This window comes from Hemibagrus wyckioides, linkage group LG26, assembly GCF_019097595.1.
Source record: "Hemibagrus wyckioides isolate EC202008001 linkage group LG26, SWU_Hwy_1.0, whole genome shotgun sequence".
NCBI lineage: Eukaryota > Metazoa > Chordata > Actinopteri > Siluriformes > Bagridae > Hemibagrus > Hemibagrus wyckioides.
The window spans coordinates 7,390,257-7,405,550 of NC_080735.1; the positions used below are offsets into that span (position 1 = coordinate 7,390,257).

Consider the following 15,294-nt stretch of genomic DNA (forward strand, 5'->3'; position numbering starts at 1 on the left):
TGAGTAACTGCGCGTGTATGTACACGCATGTAAAAAGTCCAGTAAACAACGTTAACACAGTCAGTAGTTTACGTAAGTCTGCTATTGCACAAAATATCTTCATAACAAAGATGACGTCAAATCAAGGAGACTGGCACACCGACAATGACGTCAATTCATCAAAATCTCGGTTTCCCCTGTCCACACAACGCCACTGAAAACGGTGAGTTTTGGAAAATCTTCACTTTGGAAGCAGTTTTCCAAAAGCTCCGTTTTCAACGACCTCAAACTGCATTAGCGTGTGGACGAAAAGCCAAAACGCAGAAAAATCTCCCTTCTTAAAAATCCCCGGGTACGTGTGGACATGGCCTTAGTCACAAGTGCACATGTATGGAAACACTGATACTGTACACTTCATTACAATACAGTTCTAAAGGCCTCTTCTTTCTTTCATGCAAGTCTTATTTTTTTTTTTAGTGGTGCACTTGTTTAAGAAAGAAATCAATACAGAATAAAATTCATAATTCTCCAAATTATTAGTCTTGCTTTTTTATTAATTTACTTCTTCTTTTACTTTCCATACTTGAATACATTCATGAAAATACTACTTTTGATACTTAAGTACAGTTTATTTCAGATACTTTAAGACTTTTACTCAAGTAGAATTATAATGGTTGACTAACTTTTACTTGAGTCATTTTCTCCTGTACCTGTACTTTTACTCAAGTATGGCTTTTGGGTACTTTATACAACACTGGATAGACAGACATGTTTTTGTACAACTTTTAGACAGTAAGCTGGAAATTGCACAAAAAAAAATCCTGTAATTTCAGAAAAACTTTCCTATCCTACTCATGCTAATAAGTGTGTTTACATCTACACATGAAAAGACTAACTATAGACAAAACATGATTTGCATGGATTGTCAACTTTTAATTGCTTATTTTTATTCAATTTACAGCAGTCATCCAGAGTGTCTTGTAATGTATTCAACGCCTTGGAATCAGATTCATCTGAATAACACAAGAAAGCCACATATTCTTCCAGTCAGTATTTTCACTTGTTTTCTCTTACAGTGATCAAAAATGTAATCAAAATTAACTATTGATAATCAAGTATTTTTGAAAAATCTAAAACCAGAAGTGTGTTGCTTGTATCAATATTAAACCTTTGACCTGTTCAGGGATGTTTTTACAGAAATAATGAATGAAGAATGATTTGCATTCATACATGTGAATAAAAAAAAAAAATCCTTTTCAAAGCTTTTGTAAATCTGGTGCAAGAAGTTTGGTTTACACAAAAACTTTGCACACAACCTCACAGAGACTGATAACCGAGGCTCTGTGGAAATTTGCTTTAATATACAAAACACTGTATATTACAAAACACTTTGTGGCCTGATGGTTTGGCTCTCACATACTTCAGATTCAGCGGTAACCACACTGTTGATTTCTAGTCTTCTCACTTCAGTGTGATCCTAATCTGACACAGGATGCTGTGTTCAAATTCACACAATTCTTTTCACACTTTTTTTTGTGTGCTGAGGTGTTGTTTTTCAGCCCACCATGCTTCATATAGACTCAGACCCTTTCCGGATTGAAGAATTTTCCAGTGTAGCGGCCATGATTGTGGAGGTCAAAGGGGCTGATGACTTTGCGGATGCCCAGCATGTTAGATCTCACTATTCTCTCAAAGGTCCATGGGTTCTGGTTGTTGGTCTCCCTCTCAGCTTGCTCTTGCTGCATGGCAGCCAGACTCTCTCTGCTCACCACCTGCATGAAGAAAATATTTTACAGATAGAAGTAAACTGGAATATTAACATACTAATTGTTTCACAGATTTTACTTTGCACATGGAGGTTTTACAATATGGCACCATGTTGAGAAACCAGTATTCCAGCAAAAAGACTAATAAATATAAAAAATTAAATATCCAACATTAATAATTACATGGCCAAAACTGCATGGACACCAATGTGCGATTGTGTTGATGTGATCAACAGTTCTGGTACCAACCTTCACAATCAACATTACAGAGATCACACTTTTAGCCCAGAGAGAGTTAAAATAGAGATAATGAAGCGGAATATACACACATGCATACACACTCACACACTCTCTAGTGTATTTATATATAATCCCCCAACAATGAAACACCTGAACTTTCTCCACCCAACTAATCTCTCACCTGTCACACTTGACTGGAGGCCACTTATGTGCAGCTGAGGCATTTCACATACCTGTAGTATACTTGTGTGTGCTTGTGTATGACTTCTACAATTAGTCAGTGCAATTCATGGAAATGTGACACCGTGACATTCAGACAACATTCTGGGGAAACAACTGAACAGAGTGGCGTTGTTTAGAAGACCTGTCAGAGCAAGGACATGAGAACATCATGCCTCACAATCGCGTCTATAAACAGGGAAAACATTCTCATCATCCCAGAAATGACTATAAATCTAAAGCTGAGGCTTTGCTTTATTTGATTCATTGATTATTATTCTATTATTCTATTCTGTTTGATTAGTTGGGACAGTTTTGACGTTAGATAGATCGGGGTGTAAAATGAGAGGCAAACAGGAAATACTGGAAAATGAATTAGAGGAGGATAAAAGCAGGTAATGGGTTTTACCAGGGTCATGCTTAAGATATAAATGATGTTCTCTTCAGTTGTAACCTACACATTTGAGACGCAGTAAGAAAAGTCCCTTAAATAAACCATATTTGGGCCTGTCTGGGCCAAGATCTTACAGATGGCATGTCCATAAACAAATGATTACATCACTATTTCCTGCCACTTCGTCTGAACAGCTCTCATAACTCGATTGATAAGGCGCTGAACATGACACAGAAACGTGTTAAAACATGGAAAGATTAGTATCGGTTTTCATTTCCCTATTCAGACATGCAGATGCTGTTCTACAAATGAGGGACCACTACTGTAATGTTCCAAGAACCTGTGTAAACACAACAACTGATGGATGTGAGCACTGGGTGTAAGATAGTCACAGACACCGACATCAAGGCAATCAACCGTTGAATACGTAACACACAAAAAATTGTTAACACTTCAGGAGTTTCAAAGTCGTTGTCCGACTGGATTCCTCAAGATTTCCAGTAAGCGTGAATTAGAGCAATGCAATACAATGCTGCAATAAGTTTCCCATCCTACCCTGTTAGTCAAACCTTTATTTATTTATTTATTTATTTACTATTATACCCACATTGGGGGCAGAGTCCCCCTTAAATGAAAATCCTAGACTCGCCCCTGATTATGCCCATATACACAGATGTAAAATGCTGTCTGGCTCCTGTTTGGTTTTATTTAGCGTGTTAGTTGCGTGTTGAACTGATTTACAAAATTGTTTTTCTTCAGGGATTTTTTTCCCAGGTGACAATTATTTATTTTATAAAAAGTGATTTAAGTTAAGTCTGCAGTTTGCACTTTACAAATTCCTCATATTTTGTTACATTACTTTATTTTACTAGAATAATTAGAACTTGTAAAGACTGGTGAATTTTTGCATTTTATAAATCCCCAAAAAAGGTTATGTTGTTGTATTTATTGTTTTTCTAAAATAACAATAACACTGCACTTTTAGTCCAAATTAGCAGTTCATGTTTGGTTATATTGTTTTTGTTCAAATTTAAAAAAAAATCTATTCTATAGTCTCTAGTGTTTTATTAAACTTCTTTAAAGAAAAATAATCATTTTAAAATCGAAAATCGAATTTTGTTTTAAAAAATCGGAGATTCAATTTTTTGGCCATATCGCCCAGCTCTAGCGTGAATGTTTTACGGTCTGCCTGGAAACAAAGCTGTCATGATGCTCTGCTTCACTCATGCGAGAATGAAGTAGTTGTGTTTACAACTACTAATCTGCACAACTAATCTGACAATCGATTCATGCACAAATTAAATGAACAATCTAAATGTTGCATGCCAGTCTGTTTTCGGACAGATTTTACACTCTTAAACATGACACCGAATGGCTGCATTACATGTTAGTCAGATGCCCTTTTGGGTGGTCCATGGCCAATAAAAGCTGCTATGGTGTCTAGACCTTCTGCTGTCAGTCTGAAGATCTCAGTTTAATGTCTGTGTATGTTTATGAGTTTGTACAGGTTTCCTCCAGGTTCTCCAGTTTTCTTACCAAAAACATGGCAGTAGATGGAACTGCTAACACAAATTACCCCCAGGTGTGAATGACTGGCTAACATATGCCAGCATTCCATTAAGGTCTACTTTCCAATCAGGCCTAGCATTCCTGGGTGGGTGATCTTGATGGCTTGGATGCTTTTCATTTCATTCATTATTTCATCATTAGTGACCTGTTCATCATGTTCAGAGTACACCCTGAGATGCCAGGCCGTCACAGTATCATGCACACACATGGAGGCAATTTAGAGCCGCCAATTCACCCCCAAGCACTTTTTCCGGAAGAAAACCAGAGAACTCGGTTAAGACACAACAAAGAACTCGCAAACCTCCACACAGAGAGGCACCAGAGTTCAGGCATCACTTCAGCACCATCCTTCAGACTATACTGAATGCAAAATACCAAACACCCTATATAATCAAAAGATACATAGATGCAGGCACAAGAACATTGATAGAAATCAAATTAAAAACGAACCATGGCTGGGAAGGGCAGCTTCTTTGCCACTTCTTTAAGCACAGATTCCACTTCCCCAAGTTCAAGATGACCTCCGACTTCCACTATTAACCGGCCGCACTTTACCGGTGTAACATAGTGGTCGATGGCACCTTTGCCTCCTCCCATGCGCTGACCCAGACCTTTACGAGTAATGGGCTTGTAAGGAGCGTTTATCCGCCAACGAGCAAAGGTGGTGCGAGAATCCATACGCCGATTTATAGTGAGCCTTATCATCTCCATATGGCCCCAGTGCAGATATCCTCCACCCATGGCCTAGAAGGAACAGAAACAAGAAACAAATACTGAGTACAGCTTTATCTGAATAACACTGTGCTAAATTTTACTCAGCAATCAATACGTAACAAGGATATACCTTATAGAGGAATTATAGAGATTTATGTAGAGAGTCTTAGAGGGATTATTTCTTGCTCAGGATATAGTACACCAAACCAGTAATACAACAGTGTCATACATTGGTTTCACACCTGAGGTAGGCACAGGTATGTGTGTGAAAAAGTAGCAAGGACCGTGAACTATTTTTTTTTTTTTTAGGTCTGACTATGGTTGTCAGCATGGTTATTGGTTTCTGTTACAGTCACATTGTATGAAAGAGTTTCTGCCCACGATGAAAAAAATGAAAAAGAGACTAGTGTCCTAGGGTTAAAAAAAAATAAACTACAGTTCTTTAAAGAGCATTTCTCAATATGGATTTTAATCTGCCACCTCCAGCTCCACCTCCTGTCTTTCTGTCAGAGCCATCATCTCTAAACCATACAACATAGATGGTCTCAACACACAGTCTTGTATGCCTGTATGCTCTTCTTCACTTCTCTACCACACTCTCCATAACCCTGGACAGCTGACCCCACGTATTTACTCTCACTACAAATCAATATCATCTGCAAACATCATAGTCCATGGGGGCTCGTGTCTGATCTCATCCTGTCCATCATGATGAACCTAGCTGAACCTTGATGTAATCCCACTACCACCTTGAACCAGTCGGTCATTCCTACCACACACCTTACTGCTGCCACACTGTCCTCATAAATATCCTGCACCACCCTAACATACTTCTCAGCCAACCCTGTCGTACGCTTCCTCCAAATCCACAAACACAACGCAACTCCTTCTGACCTTCTCTATACTTCTCCATCAACATTCTCAAAGCAAACACAGCATCTGTATTGCTCTTCCTTGACATGAAGCCATATTGGAGGTGGTTTCAAATTGTTATAGCGTAGTGTAGATGGGACGAGAAATGGTGTAGGAGTAATCCTGAAGGAAGAGTATATTAAGAGTGTAGAGGAAGTGAAGAGTGTGTCTGACAGAGTTATGCCTGAAGCTGGAAATTAAAAGGTGTTTGTAAATGTCATCAGTGCATATGCCCCACAAGTGGGGTGTGTGAAGGAGGAGAAGGGAACAGAGGTGATGAGTTGGGGGCAACAGGTAGATACAGTTTCGAGGAGAGGAACATGGAAGGACAGATGGAGGTAGATTTTGCAAAAAGGATGAAAATAGTAGTGGTGAATACATATTTTAAGAAGGAGGAGCACAGGGAGACATAAAAGTGGAGGAAAGTGTACACAGGTGGACTGTGCCCTATGCAGGAGATGCAACCTAAAAGAGATTAGAGACTGTAGGGTGGTGGCAGGGGAGAGTGTAACTAGACAGCTCAGTATGGTAGTCTGTAGGATGACTGTAGGAAGCAAAGCTGAGGAGAAGAGAGAGGACTGAACCCAGGATCTGATGGTGGAAGCTAAGGGAAGATGACTGTTGTGTGAAATTCAGAGAGGACGGATGCTGGGAGGTGATGAAGGGGTACTGGACAATTGGGCATCTCCTGCAGAAATGGTGAGGAAGACTAGGAACTAGGAAGGTACTAGGTGTGACATCTGGACAGAGGAAAGAAGACAGACACTTGGTGGTGGAATGAGGAAGTAAAAGCTAAGCATATGGAGAAAAAGGCTGGCAAAAACGAACTAGGATAGGCAGAGAAATGGAAAAAGTAGACAGGAGTACAAGCAGATGTGGCGCAAGGTAAAGACAGATGTTGCAAAGGCTAAGGAAAAGATGTATGGAGAGCTGTACGAGATGTTGGATACTAGGGAAGGAGAAAAGGACTTCAATTGGCTAGACAGAAGAACCGAGCTGGGAGGGATGTGCTGCAGGTTAGTTTGATAAAGGATGCAAACAGAAATGTGCTTACAAGCAAGGAGAGTGTTTTGGAGTACTTTGAGGAGCAGATGAATGAAGAAAATGAGAGAGAGAAAGGAGGTTGGACATGGAGATGCATCAGGAAGTGAGGACAGCTATTACGAGGAAGAAGAGTGGAAAGGCAGTTGGCCCAGATGACATACCAGTGGATGCATGGAGATGTTTAGGAGAGATGGCAGTGGAATTTTTAACCAGATTGTTTACAAAATCTTGAACAGTGAGAGGATCCCGGAGGAGTGGAGAAAAAGTGTAGTGGTACTGGTTTTTAAGAATAAGGGAGATGTGCAGACCTACACTAACTACAGAGGGATAAAGTCGATCAGCCACACCATGATGGTATGGGAAAGGTATGGGATAGTGGAGGCTAGGCTGAGAGGAGAGGCGAAAATAAATCACTATATTAAAACCAAAAGCATTAATGTGACACCGGTGTTTCAAAACTCCCACAATCATCCATCAACATGATTCTTTCACCTTGATGTAAACTGTTTTATTTTAAAAAAAATTACAGATATTACACATATTGGACAGTCTACAGAAAAAAAAAAAACTGACCAAAATGCCATACTGTCCCCATCTGAAGGTGTTAGCGGTATTTGCTGGACCCTGGATATCACGTAGCTTCTTCATCTCCTTCTTGGCCTTCTTTAAATTAGGGACTTTGTTGAGGAATTTGAGTTTGGGCTTCTCTAGTAAAACCACATCTGTACAAAAGACAGTGGAAACAAATAAATAATGAGGGTGAACATGTTTTAATTAAACAGCCATGATTCAGGCGCTTTCGCTGCCTGCAGAGGGCAAAAGGCATTATTCTGCTATAATATAATTATAATAATTTCTCTGTGAAATATAATTATAATATACATATTGTTCACTTCATAGATAGATCTGCTGTAAATACAACTTGCACATACTTCTCTATGCACATACTGACATAGTCTGATCCTTTTTTTTATTGATGTACATAATTACCTGCACTCGTTCATTTGCACAGTGTCTACTATTTGCACTTCTGGTAGATGCTAAACGCCATTTCGTTGCTATGTACCTGTACTTTGCAATGACAATAAAGACGCCTAACAAAGAAAAATCTAACAAAGACGCCTCTCACCCAAATCACGGACTATTTACACTTCTCCCATCCAGAAGACAATCCCTGTGGCTGTTTCCTTACTGAACAGCTGTGTACAGTTACTTTACCTCACTGTTATCCACCTGGCATCTTTGCACTATAGAAATTTTAAAAAACTGGTTTTGCAATACTGTACATAATACTTTTTAAACATGCATCTCGTTTAGCATGTTAATTCTTAACAGATCTTCATTACTATACATTGATTGTACATAGATATATCGATATTTTTTATACCTATTTATAATTCCTACTACACCTGTACATAAGACATCCATTCTCCTGTACATATCACCCCCATAGCTGTATATCTTTATTATAATTTATTGTAAATGTGTCACTTATGCACTTCTGGTTGGATGCTAACTGCATTTCATTGGCTCTGTACATGTACTCTGCACAATGACAATAAAGGCGAATCTAATCTAATCAAGTTTAAATCAGCACGAGAACCCATATATTATTCTGTTTTTTATTAATCCACTATAAGCTGGGTTGAATTTTCTGTGTAGTTCATTATTAATAGTTGATATTAAATGAATAAAAGGGTTACCACTGTAGTCTGGAGGAACATCATACGTCTTCATCCCAGCAGAGAGAACTTTCAAGTGATGCTGCTGCAGGATAGCTGAAGATAGAGGCAAAGCATAGAGAAAAACATCTCTTAGAAAACATTTTGATGTAATGAAGCAATACCCCGTGCAACAACAATATACATGATTAAACACAAACCAATGTAAAGCATCATCAATGTCAATATATCATATGAAACTCGCTGTGTGTTTTATTTACCTGGCGATTCCAGCGTCCTGCTCGCCAGCCCTGAAAGCACGCGCCTAAACACCGAAAACATCATAATAATAAAAATAATGATAATGAATTAACTTTAAACTATTACTTTAAAACGCATCTTCTCTTTGTTACAAAGCTGTCATTTCATCAACACGCATTCAGCAAGGTCGCAGCCATCTTTCTTCCGTTCCATCCGGTGAAGCGTTAAAATACGTCCGCTGAATGAAAACCAGAAAACAAAGTTCCGCTTACATAGAGTGAGTTTCATCTCAAATCATTTAATCTCATATTAACTACACAAACGAGTTTTCGTTATCTCTAAAAAAAAAAAAAAAACAAAAACATTTTTTACTTAAAATTTTTATATGATGCGCGACGTGACTTATAAATACACCACTGATAAGCCCACATTTAAGAAAAACACAGAAGTCCTTGCCTCCTCTCATCAAGACAAACATTATTTATAAGCAGGATTTCTGTAGGACTGAATCTTAAATAGTTTCAGTCATTTGTGATCAAATAATAATGATAAAAAATAAAAGTGCAAGTCCAGATTTCAATATTCAACCTCCAGATTAAGGTGTAAGAAGTGCTTTCCAGGTTAAACACCTGATTTAAATGAGCAGTGATCAAGAGACTTGAATCAGCTGGGTTTGAGAAGAGAAACCACGGCTGAAGAAACCTAATTTTCCTCACTTATTATCTGTTACTGCCTAGAATTACCCAAAGTGATTTAGTCTATGTACAGCTCAAGTTCTAAAGATGCTGGAGAGTTCTGAAGTAAATAAAAAGACCCCATCAGACTTCCCATATTCCTTCACTGAGGATGGACATCTCTGTCATGTAGCCACACTGAAACCCTACAAGTTCCCGTTCCAGCTCAAGGACGTTCAAGCGACCATGAGGGAACATACAACTCTGTGCTGCTACATCTCCCAGCATGTTTACAGTCTCCTTGAAAATAAGTGTAACTTGATCAAGGTGTACCTGGACAAAGGAAGCCGATCTGATTCCCCTGCTCCTGGATTTGTCTACATGAGTCCAGGGGCTTTGGGACATCATGGGATGCTAATGGTCCTGATCCAGGGTAAAGGCACTATAAGGTGTGGCGTGTGGAGTTGGAGAGCTGTAGCCCATGAGGGTCTAGAGAGAGGGAGTCAGATCCCATACGTGCGCTGGGCTTTGGAGGAATCCTGTGCTGTTTTGTTAATGAACCCCAACGAAGAAGCAATGACCCCAGAGGAGCATGTGCTCCAGGTGTGGGATCAGTTACTGCTGAACAGCACTGCAGAGCAAATCGCAGTGGTGGCACATGGTCACGGAGGTTTAGCTTTTGTTCATCTCCTGTGCTGTAGGTTGGAAGAGATACAACAACGGAAGTGTGCAGTGGCCTTCGTCGATTCTTCACACAACCTGTGGCATCAGCCGCTCGGCCCTTCGGGACGCGATTGGATCAAGGTACATTCCAGCACATGGGTGCTGAGCAGCAAGCCCAAGAATCGGCTGGTGGGGTCACTGAAGGCGGGGTGTAGGATGATGTCAGCAGGGACACAGTGCCATGAGACGGCGCCTGCTGTGTGCATGGAATCGATATTACGCTTCTTTACCAAACTGATGAGGCCTGCAGTCGTACCGACGCCCTTCGGGATCGTTACTAGAAGCAGGAGCCTTAGCGTGAGAAAAATGAGCAGCACCACAGACGGAAACAATAATACTTCCTGAATGTGGATACTTGTATCTAAGATGTGCACTTAAATAGGACGAGCATCATTACAACAGTTAAAGTAGTGTGTAATGTTTGGTGGAAATAAATTTAATAAACAACTTCATGTACATCCAGACAATTCATTAGATTTTATTTTTAATGCTGATTTTTATACAAATGCTGATTCTTTACATTTTTCAAACAGCAAGAGTACTGTATCATTCATACATATGAAAACATGTAACGTAGAAATAACAGAACATTTTTAAAAACTAAGCTAGAATGCATTTCCATAGGAAACAACTAAAACGTATTTATCTGATTTACAAATACAAGCAAACACCTCAATTAAACACTTCAGTAATTTTGTCTTCATGTCCATTGTAATTTAACCAACATTTCACAAACCCAGCCTCCAAATCTGTGGAGGAATAATTATAGCTAAATCCCATGGTACAGCAGATCATATTTAGGAATATTTCGTGGATCAATAGGGCTTTGCACAATCAGCTTTCCTCTCATGGCACCGCGATAGATCACCTCAACAAGATCAATGAAGTCCTGCTTTGTTTTAAAGCATCCGACAAACTTGGTATGATCAGGAGACCTGGTGGAAATTATACAGGATTATAAAGATGTACAGACACTCAGTAGTACAAATAAATACAGAGCAGGTACTTTACCAGATGTTTTTTGTACCTGCACTTGTTTTTTCCGATAAACCTACCATTATACACTATATTGCCAATAGTTTTGTGACACCCCTCCAAATCATTGAGTTCAAGTGCTGTTTTTCAGGGGTTGGGCTTGGCCTCTTAATTCCAGTGAAAGGAACTCTTAATGCTTTAGCTTCATACCAAGACATTTTGGACAATTTTATGCTTTGTGTGAACAGTTTGGGGATGACCCCTTCCTGTTCCAACATGACTGCAGACCAGTGCACAAAGCAAGGTCCATAAACACATAGATGAGTGAGTTTGGTGTGGAGGAACTTGACTGACCTGCACTGAGTCCTGACCTCAACCTCTGGGATGAATTAGAGCAGACTGCCTTTACATGCACATGAATTTAATATGAAGCTGGCCCACACTTTTTTGTAGCTATAACAGCTTCAACTCCTCTGGGAAGGCTTTCCACAAGGTTTAGGAGTGTGTTTATGGGAATTTTTGACCATTTTGACCACCTCTAGAAGTGCATTTGTGAGGTCAGGCACTGATGTTGGACGAGAAGGTCCGGCTCGCAGTCTCCGCTCTAATCCATCCCAAAGGTGTTCTATCGGTTTGGGGTCAGGACTCTGTAAAGTTCCTCCACACCAAACTCGCTCATCCATGTCTTTATGGACCTTGCTTTGTGCACTGGTATGATGTACAGTCATGTTGGAACAGGAAGGGGTCATCCCCAAACTGTTCCCACAAAGTTGGGAGCATGAAAATGTCCAAAATGTCTTGGTATGCTGAAGCATTAAGAGTTCCTTTCACTGGAACTAAGGAGCCGAGCCCAACACCTGAATTCAATGATTCAGAGAGGTGTCCCAAAGATGGCAATATGGTCTAGATTGAGGTGTTGTTGGACTGTAACCAAAGTCCAGCCATTAATAAAAGGTAAGTCAGTCACCAGAAATGATCTGGCGGGTGGACAACTCACATCCACACACTATCATGTCAGTCTGAATCCTGTGCTGAAAATCATCCAACCACCAAATAACATGTACAGTAGTGGTCATGTGGAGGCTCGTTTTCAGTGACCCACAACATCGTGATTATTAACAGATGGACTGCGGTCAATCATTTTATATCTGCATTTGCAAATCCGTCTGTAAAGTAGGTTTACAGGATATAATTGTCTAGAGTTAGTGTTTATTTACTTCAGCTGCTGCTGAGTGGCTTTAATGACTTTATACTCACCCATAATCGACCTTCATGTGCTGCCCATTGAAGAAGAAGACAGTTGAAGGAATATAACTGATGTCAAAGTATCGGGTATAAACTGGGACTTGATCCACATCCACGAGATAAATAGAAGTCATATTGCTCAGGTCATGGGAGGTTTTTGACAGCTGCAAAGAAAAATAAAGAGAATATTACTTGCACAAGAGGACACAAGATGGTTCTGCTGTAGGTCAGGTTAGAACACAGAAAATCATAACACACGTGTCAAGCTAAACCCATTATTAGCAAGACTTACAATCTCGTCCAGCTGCATGCAAACAGAGTCTTCATCTCGTCCAAAGCGCAACACCAGCACCTTCTCAGCAACTGTTTTAATGACTTCATCTACATCCTTCTTACACGACAATTTAGGCAGAAACAAACTCATCTTTTCACCAGGATTTCAATAACAAACCGGTAACGTTTACTTAACGCAACATATTCCTCTTAGCGCTCTGATTGGCTAATAATCAAAACGAAATCGAACAACCAGCCAATCATCGCATAGAAGGCGGGATCTTTCTGAATGGAGCGTATTAACAACAACGCGGCTCGGCCTTGTCCCAAACGGCGCCCTAGGCACTGCTGTCTGTCTTCCTTAGAGTGTACACTTTAGTGAGCTCAAACAAAGCGGAACCGGATAAAGAGTCCTCGAGTCCTCGATGGTGCAGTGTTTGGAACACAGCTCAATGTAGACTGATAGCGCTGTTGAAGGTTGTCCGTGTAGAAACATGGTGTTTAAATATACTTTAAATATAAAAAGCGACTTTTTATTAGAGATGTTTGTTGCCGCAAATTTGTCGTCTCTGACATTTTGTAAATTCATGGCTTAAGATTTGTGGAAATTGCTTGTTGGAAATGATTAAATTAAGTCGAGTGTGTTTTTTTTGTTTTACTACGACTGAATTTGTTGATGCACCGATATTCAACGTGACCTAAGACAGAGGAGCGAACGGTACGAGCTTGCTAAGAGTGTTCTCTAACTGGAACTAGAGCATGTGTTGGAACATTTCTGTCACTGCGTTAACAGGTTAATGAGCCAGCTTCAGCCAGTCTGTGTATCAGCATTCATCTGGTTTTAACTTTACAGCCCATGATGTTTGTCAGGGTTCACAGTGTGGCTGTGCTGAGGAGGTTTCTCCCTCCAGCTTCTACACTTGTGAAATATCATGTCACAAACCCATCCACATCCTGCTCAGCTGTATGCACGAGCCGATGTCTGAGTACCGGCTGGACGTTGAAAAAAGAGGCTCCTCAGCATAAACCTGAGCTTGACTTGGATGCATGGAAATCAGTGATGAGATCTCAGGCATCACAAAAAGAGAAAGCCAAGCACAGAGAAGAAGAAACCTCAACAGCTGAAGAAGAAGAAGAAGACAACTCTCCGATCGAGGCGAGTCGCATGCTGGTGGACATGTGGCGGCAAGCTGGGAAAAAAGTCCCAGAAAACATTACAGATGAGCACCTGGAGACGCTTGCAGAACTCACCACTAAGTCCTCCAAGAGGAAGTTCCTCAAGTACCTGGCTATAAAAGAGGGTCATAAGAAGGCTAACAAAGAGAAAAAGGAAAAAAAGAAGGCTGAGAGGTTGACGGAAGTGAACAAAGAGGAGGCAGGACGGACAGACGGGCTGGAAGATGCAGAGGAGGAAGGTGAAGGAGAACCCAAACTCAGAAATACTTATCTGATGCAGTTCTGGACTCGTTCTATAGACAAAGCATTAGGCTGGAGAGCAGCACAGGCCATGCAGTTTGGCCAGCCTCTGGTCTATGACATGAGCTATGACCAGCACATGACGAGGCGTGAGTTGGAGAACACGATCTCGCAGCTAATGGAGAGTGAAGGCTGGAACCGGCGCTCTGTAGATCCTTTCCATTTACATTTCTGCAACCTGCAGCCAGGCGGCGCTTACAAGCACGAGCTCCTGAAACGCTACGGCCAAGAGACATGGGATCGTCTTTTCATCACCGCTACCAGCCAGCGGCATGTAGACATGTTTCCCAGAGAGGACCTCGTCTACCTGACCGCCGATTCTCCTAACGTCCTCCGCACCTTTGACCACAGCAAAGTGTACATCATCGGAGCCATGGTGGACCGATCCATCCAGAGCGGCGTTTCTCTGGCCAACGCCAAGCGCCTCAATCTATCCACGGCGCGCCTGCCTCTGGACGAGTTCCTGCACTGGGAAATTGGGGCCAAGAACCTGACGCTGGACCAGATGATCCGCATCATGTTGACGGCCAAGGAGACGGGCAGCTGGGAGAAAGCTCTGGAGTTTGTGCCCAAGAGAAAGCACGATGGCTTCCATCAGCAAAGAACTAAAGACAGTGTACAAAGATCAGAGAAAGCCAGTACAACAGTGAGCGCTTTCAGAGGGAACGCAGAGAAAATATTTGTGAGTAAACAGAGACAGAAAAACCTGAACACACGCGTTGTCCAATCCAAACCGACGTTCAGATCAGAAAACGAATCCAGCATGAGCAAACTGCGGATCGCGCTGAGAAACAAGCTAGAGGAACGTGGTAGAGTAGAGCATAAAAGAAACTGGTGGGAGGAAGAGTAGCTTTAGCACACTGATGACTTCTCTTTCTACAAATGAACTGCTCTTATCTACTGAATTTGATGTTTAACAAATAAACTCTTGAATTATTGCTGTTAATGCTTCAGTTCATGACTCCAAAATCAACATTACATGAAACCTTGTCTTACATGCAGCAGATGTCTGATATTAAACACTGCTCTATGTAGAAATCTCAAACCTCTGCCTGTTTCTGTTGCGGATTCTGCAGAAGAAAGGTATATTAAAACCAAACTTATAAATGTTGCACTGTATTTTCATTCAGTAATATGAATATGAGCTTTAAACAAAAATCTGCTTCAGT

The 15,294-nt window shown here is 40.7% G+C and overlaps 4 protein-coding genes across 4 annotated transcripts; 2 read left to right on the plus strand and 2 right to left on the minus strand.

Annotated features, from left to right (window-relative positions):
* Positions 1-512: 512 nt before the first annotated feature.
* Positions 513-8,986, minus strand: mrpl16 (mitochondrial ribosomal protein L16). The gene is made up of 5 exons (XM_058380968.1): positions 8,780-8,986; positions 8,541-8,615; positions 7,411-7,559; positions 4,618-4,911; positions 513-1,751 (listed from the first exon to the last, which is right to left on the minus strand). The coding sequence occupies exons 1-5, from the start codon at positions 8,841-8,843 to the stop codon at positions 1,560-1,562; spliced, it is 774 nt and encodes a 257-aa protein (XP_058236951.1). The 5' UTR covers positions 8,844-8,986; the 3' UTR covers positions 513-1,559.
* Positions 8,987-9,397: 411 nt separating this feature from the next.
* On the plus strand, positions 9,398-10,501 carry si:ch73-41e3.7 (uncharacterized protein LOC572312 homolog). The gene is made up of 2 exons (XM_058379814.1): positions 9,398-9,404; positions 9,528-10,501. The coding sequence occupies exons 1-2, from the start codon at positions 9,398-9,400 to the stop codon at positions 10,499-10,501; spliced, it is 981 nt and encodes a 326-aa protein (XP_058235797.1).
* A 129-nt stretch (positions 10,502-10,630) lies between these two features.
* Positions 10,631-12,875, minus strand: txnl4b (thioredoxin-like 4B). Its single transcript, XM_058380597.1, has 3 exons — positions 12,669-12,875; positions 12,389-12,540; positions 10,631-11,091 (listed from the first exon to the last, which is right to left on the minus strand). The coding sequence occupies exons 1-3, from the start codon at positions 12,798-12,800 to the stop codon at positions 10,926-10,928; spliced, it is 450 nt and encodes a 149-aa protein (XP_058236580.1). The 5' UTR covers positions 12,801-12,875; the 3' UTR covers positions 10,631-10,925.
* A 387-nt stretch (positions 12,876-13,262) lies between these two features.
* trmt10c (tRNA methyltransferase 10C, mitochondrial RNase P subunit) lies at positions 13,263-15,078 on the plus strand. Its single transcript, XM_058380340.1, has one exon. It carries the CDS (start codon positions 13,506-13,508, stop codon positions 14,973-14,975), a length of 1,470 nt encoding a protein of 489 aa, XP_058236323.1. The 5' UTR covers positions 13,263-13,505; the 3' UTR covers positions 14,976-15,078.
* Positions 15,079-15,294: the final 216 nt, after the last annotated feature.

Excerpts from the sequence above, each read along its gene's own strand:
- trmt10c (XM_058380340.1), top strand. The coding sequence starts at position 13,506 with ATGATGTTTGTCAGGGTTCACAGTGTGGCTGTGCTGAGGAGGTTTCTC.
- mrpl16 (XM_058380968.1), bottom strand. The coding sequence starts at position 8,843 with ATGATGTTTTCGGTGTTTAGGCGCGTGCTTTCAGGGCTGGCGAGCAGG. Across the intron at positions 8,616-8,779 it reads CAGGACGCTGGAATCGCCAG|CTATCCTGCAGCAGCATCAC; the intron begins GTAAATAAAACA and ends CTCTATCTTCAG. Across the intron at positions 4,912-7,410 it reads GGGGACAGTATGGCATTTTG|GCCATGGGTGGAGGATATCT; the intron begins GTCAGTTTTTTT and ends TGTTCCTTCTAG.
- txnl4b (XM_058380597.1), bottom strand. The coding sequence starts at position 12,800 with ATGAGTTTGTTTCTGCCTAAATTGTCGTGTAAGAAGGATGTAGATGAA. Across the intron at positions 12,541-12,668 it reads GCATGCAGCTGGACGAGATT|CTGTCAAAAACCTCCCATGA; the intron begins GTAAGTCTTGCT and ends TTTTCTTTGCAG. Across the intron at positions 11,092-12,388 it reads CACATGAAGGTCGATTATGG|GTCTCCTGATCATACCAAGT; the intron begins GTGAGTATAAAG and ends AATTTCCACCAG.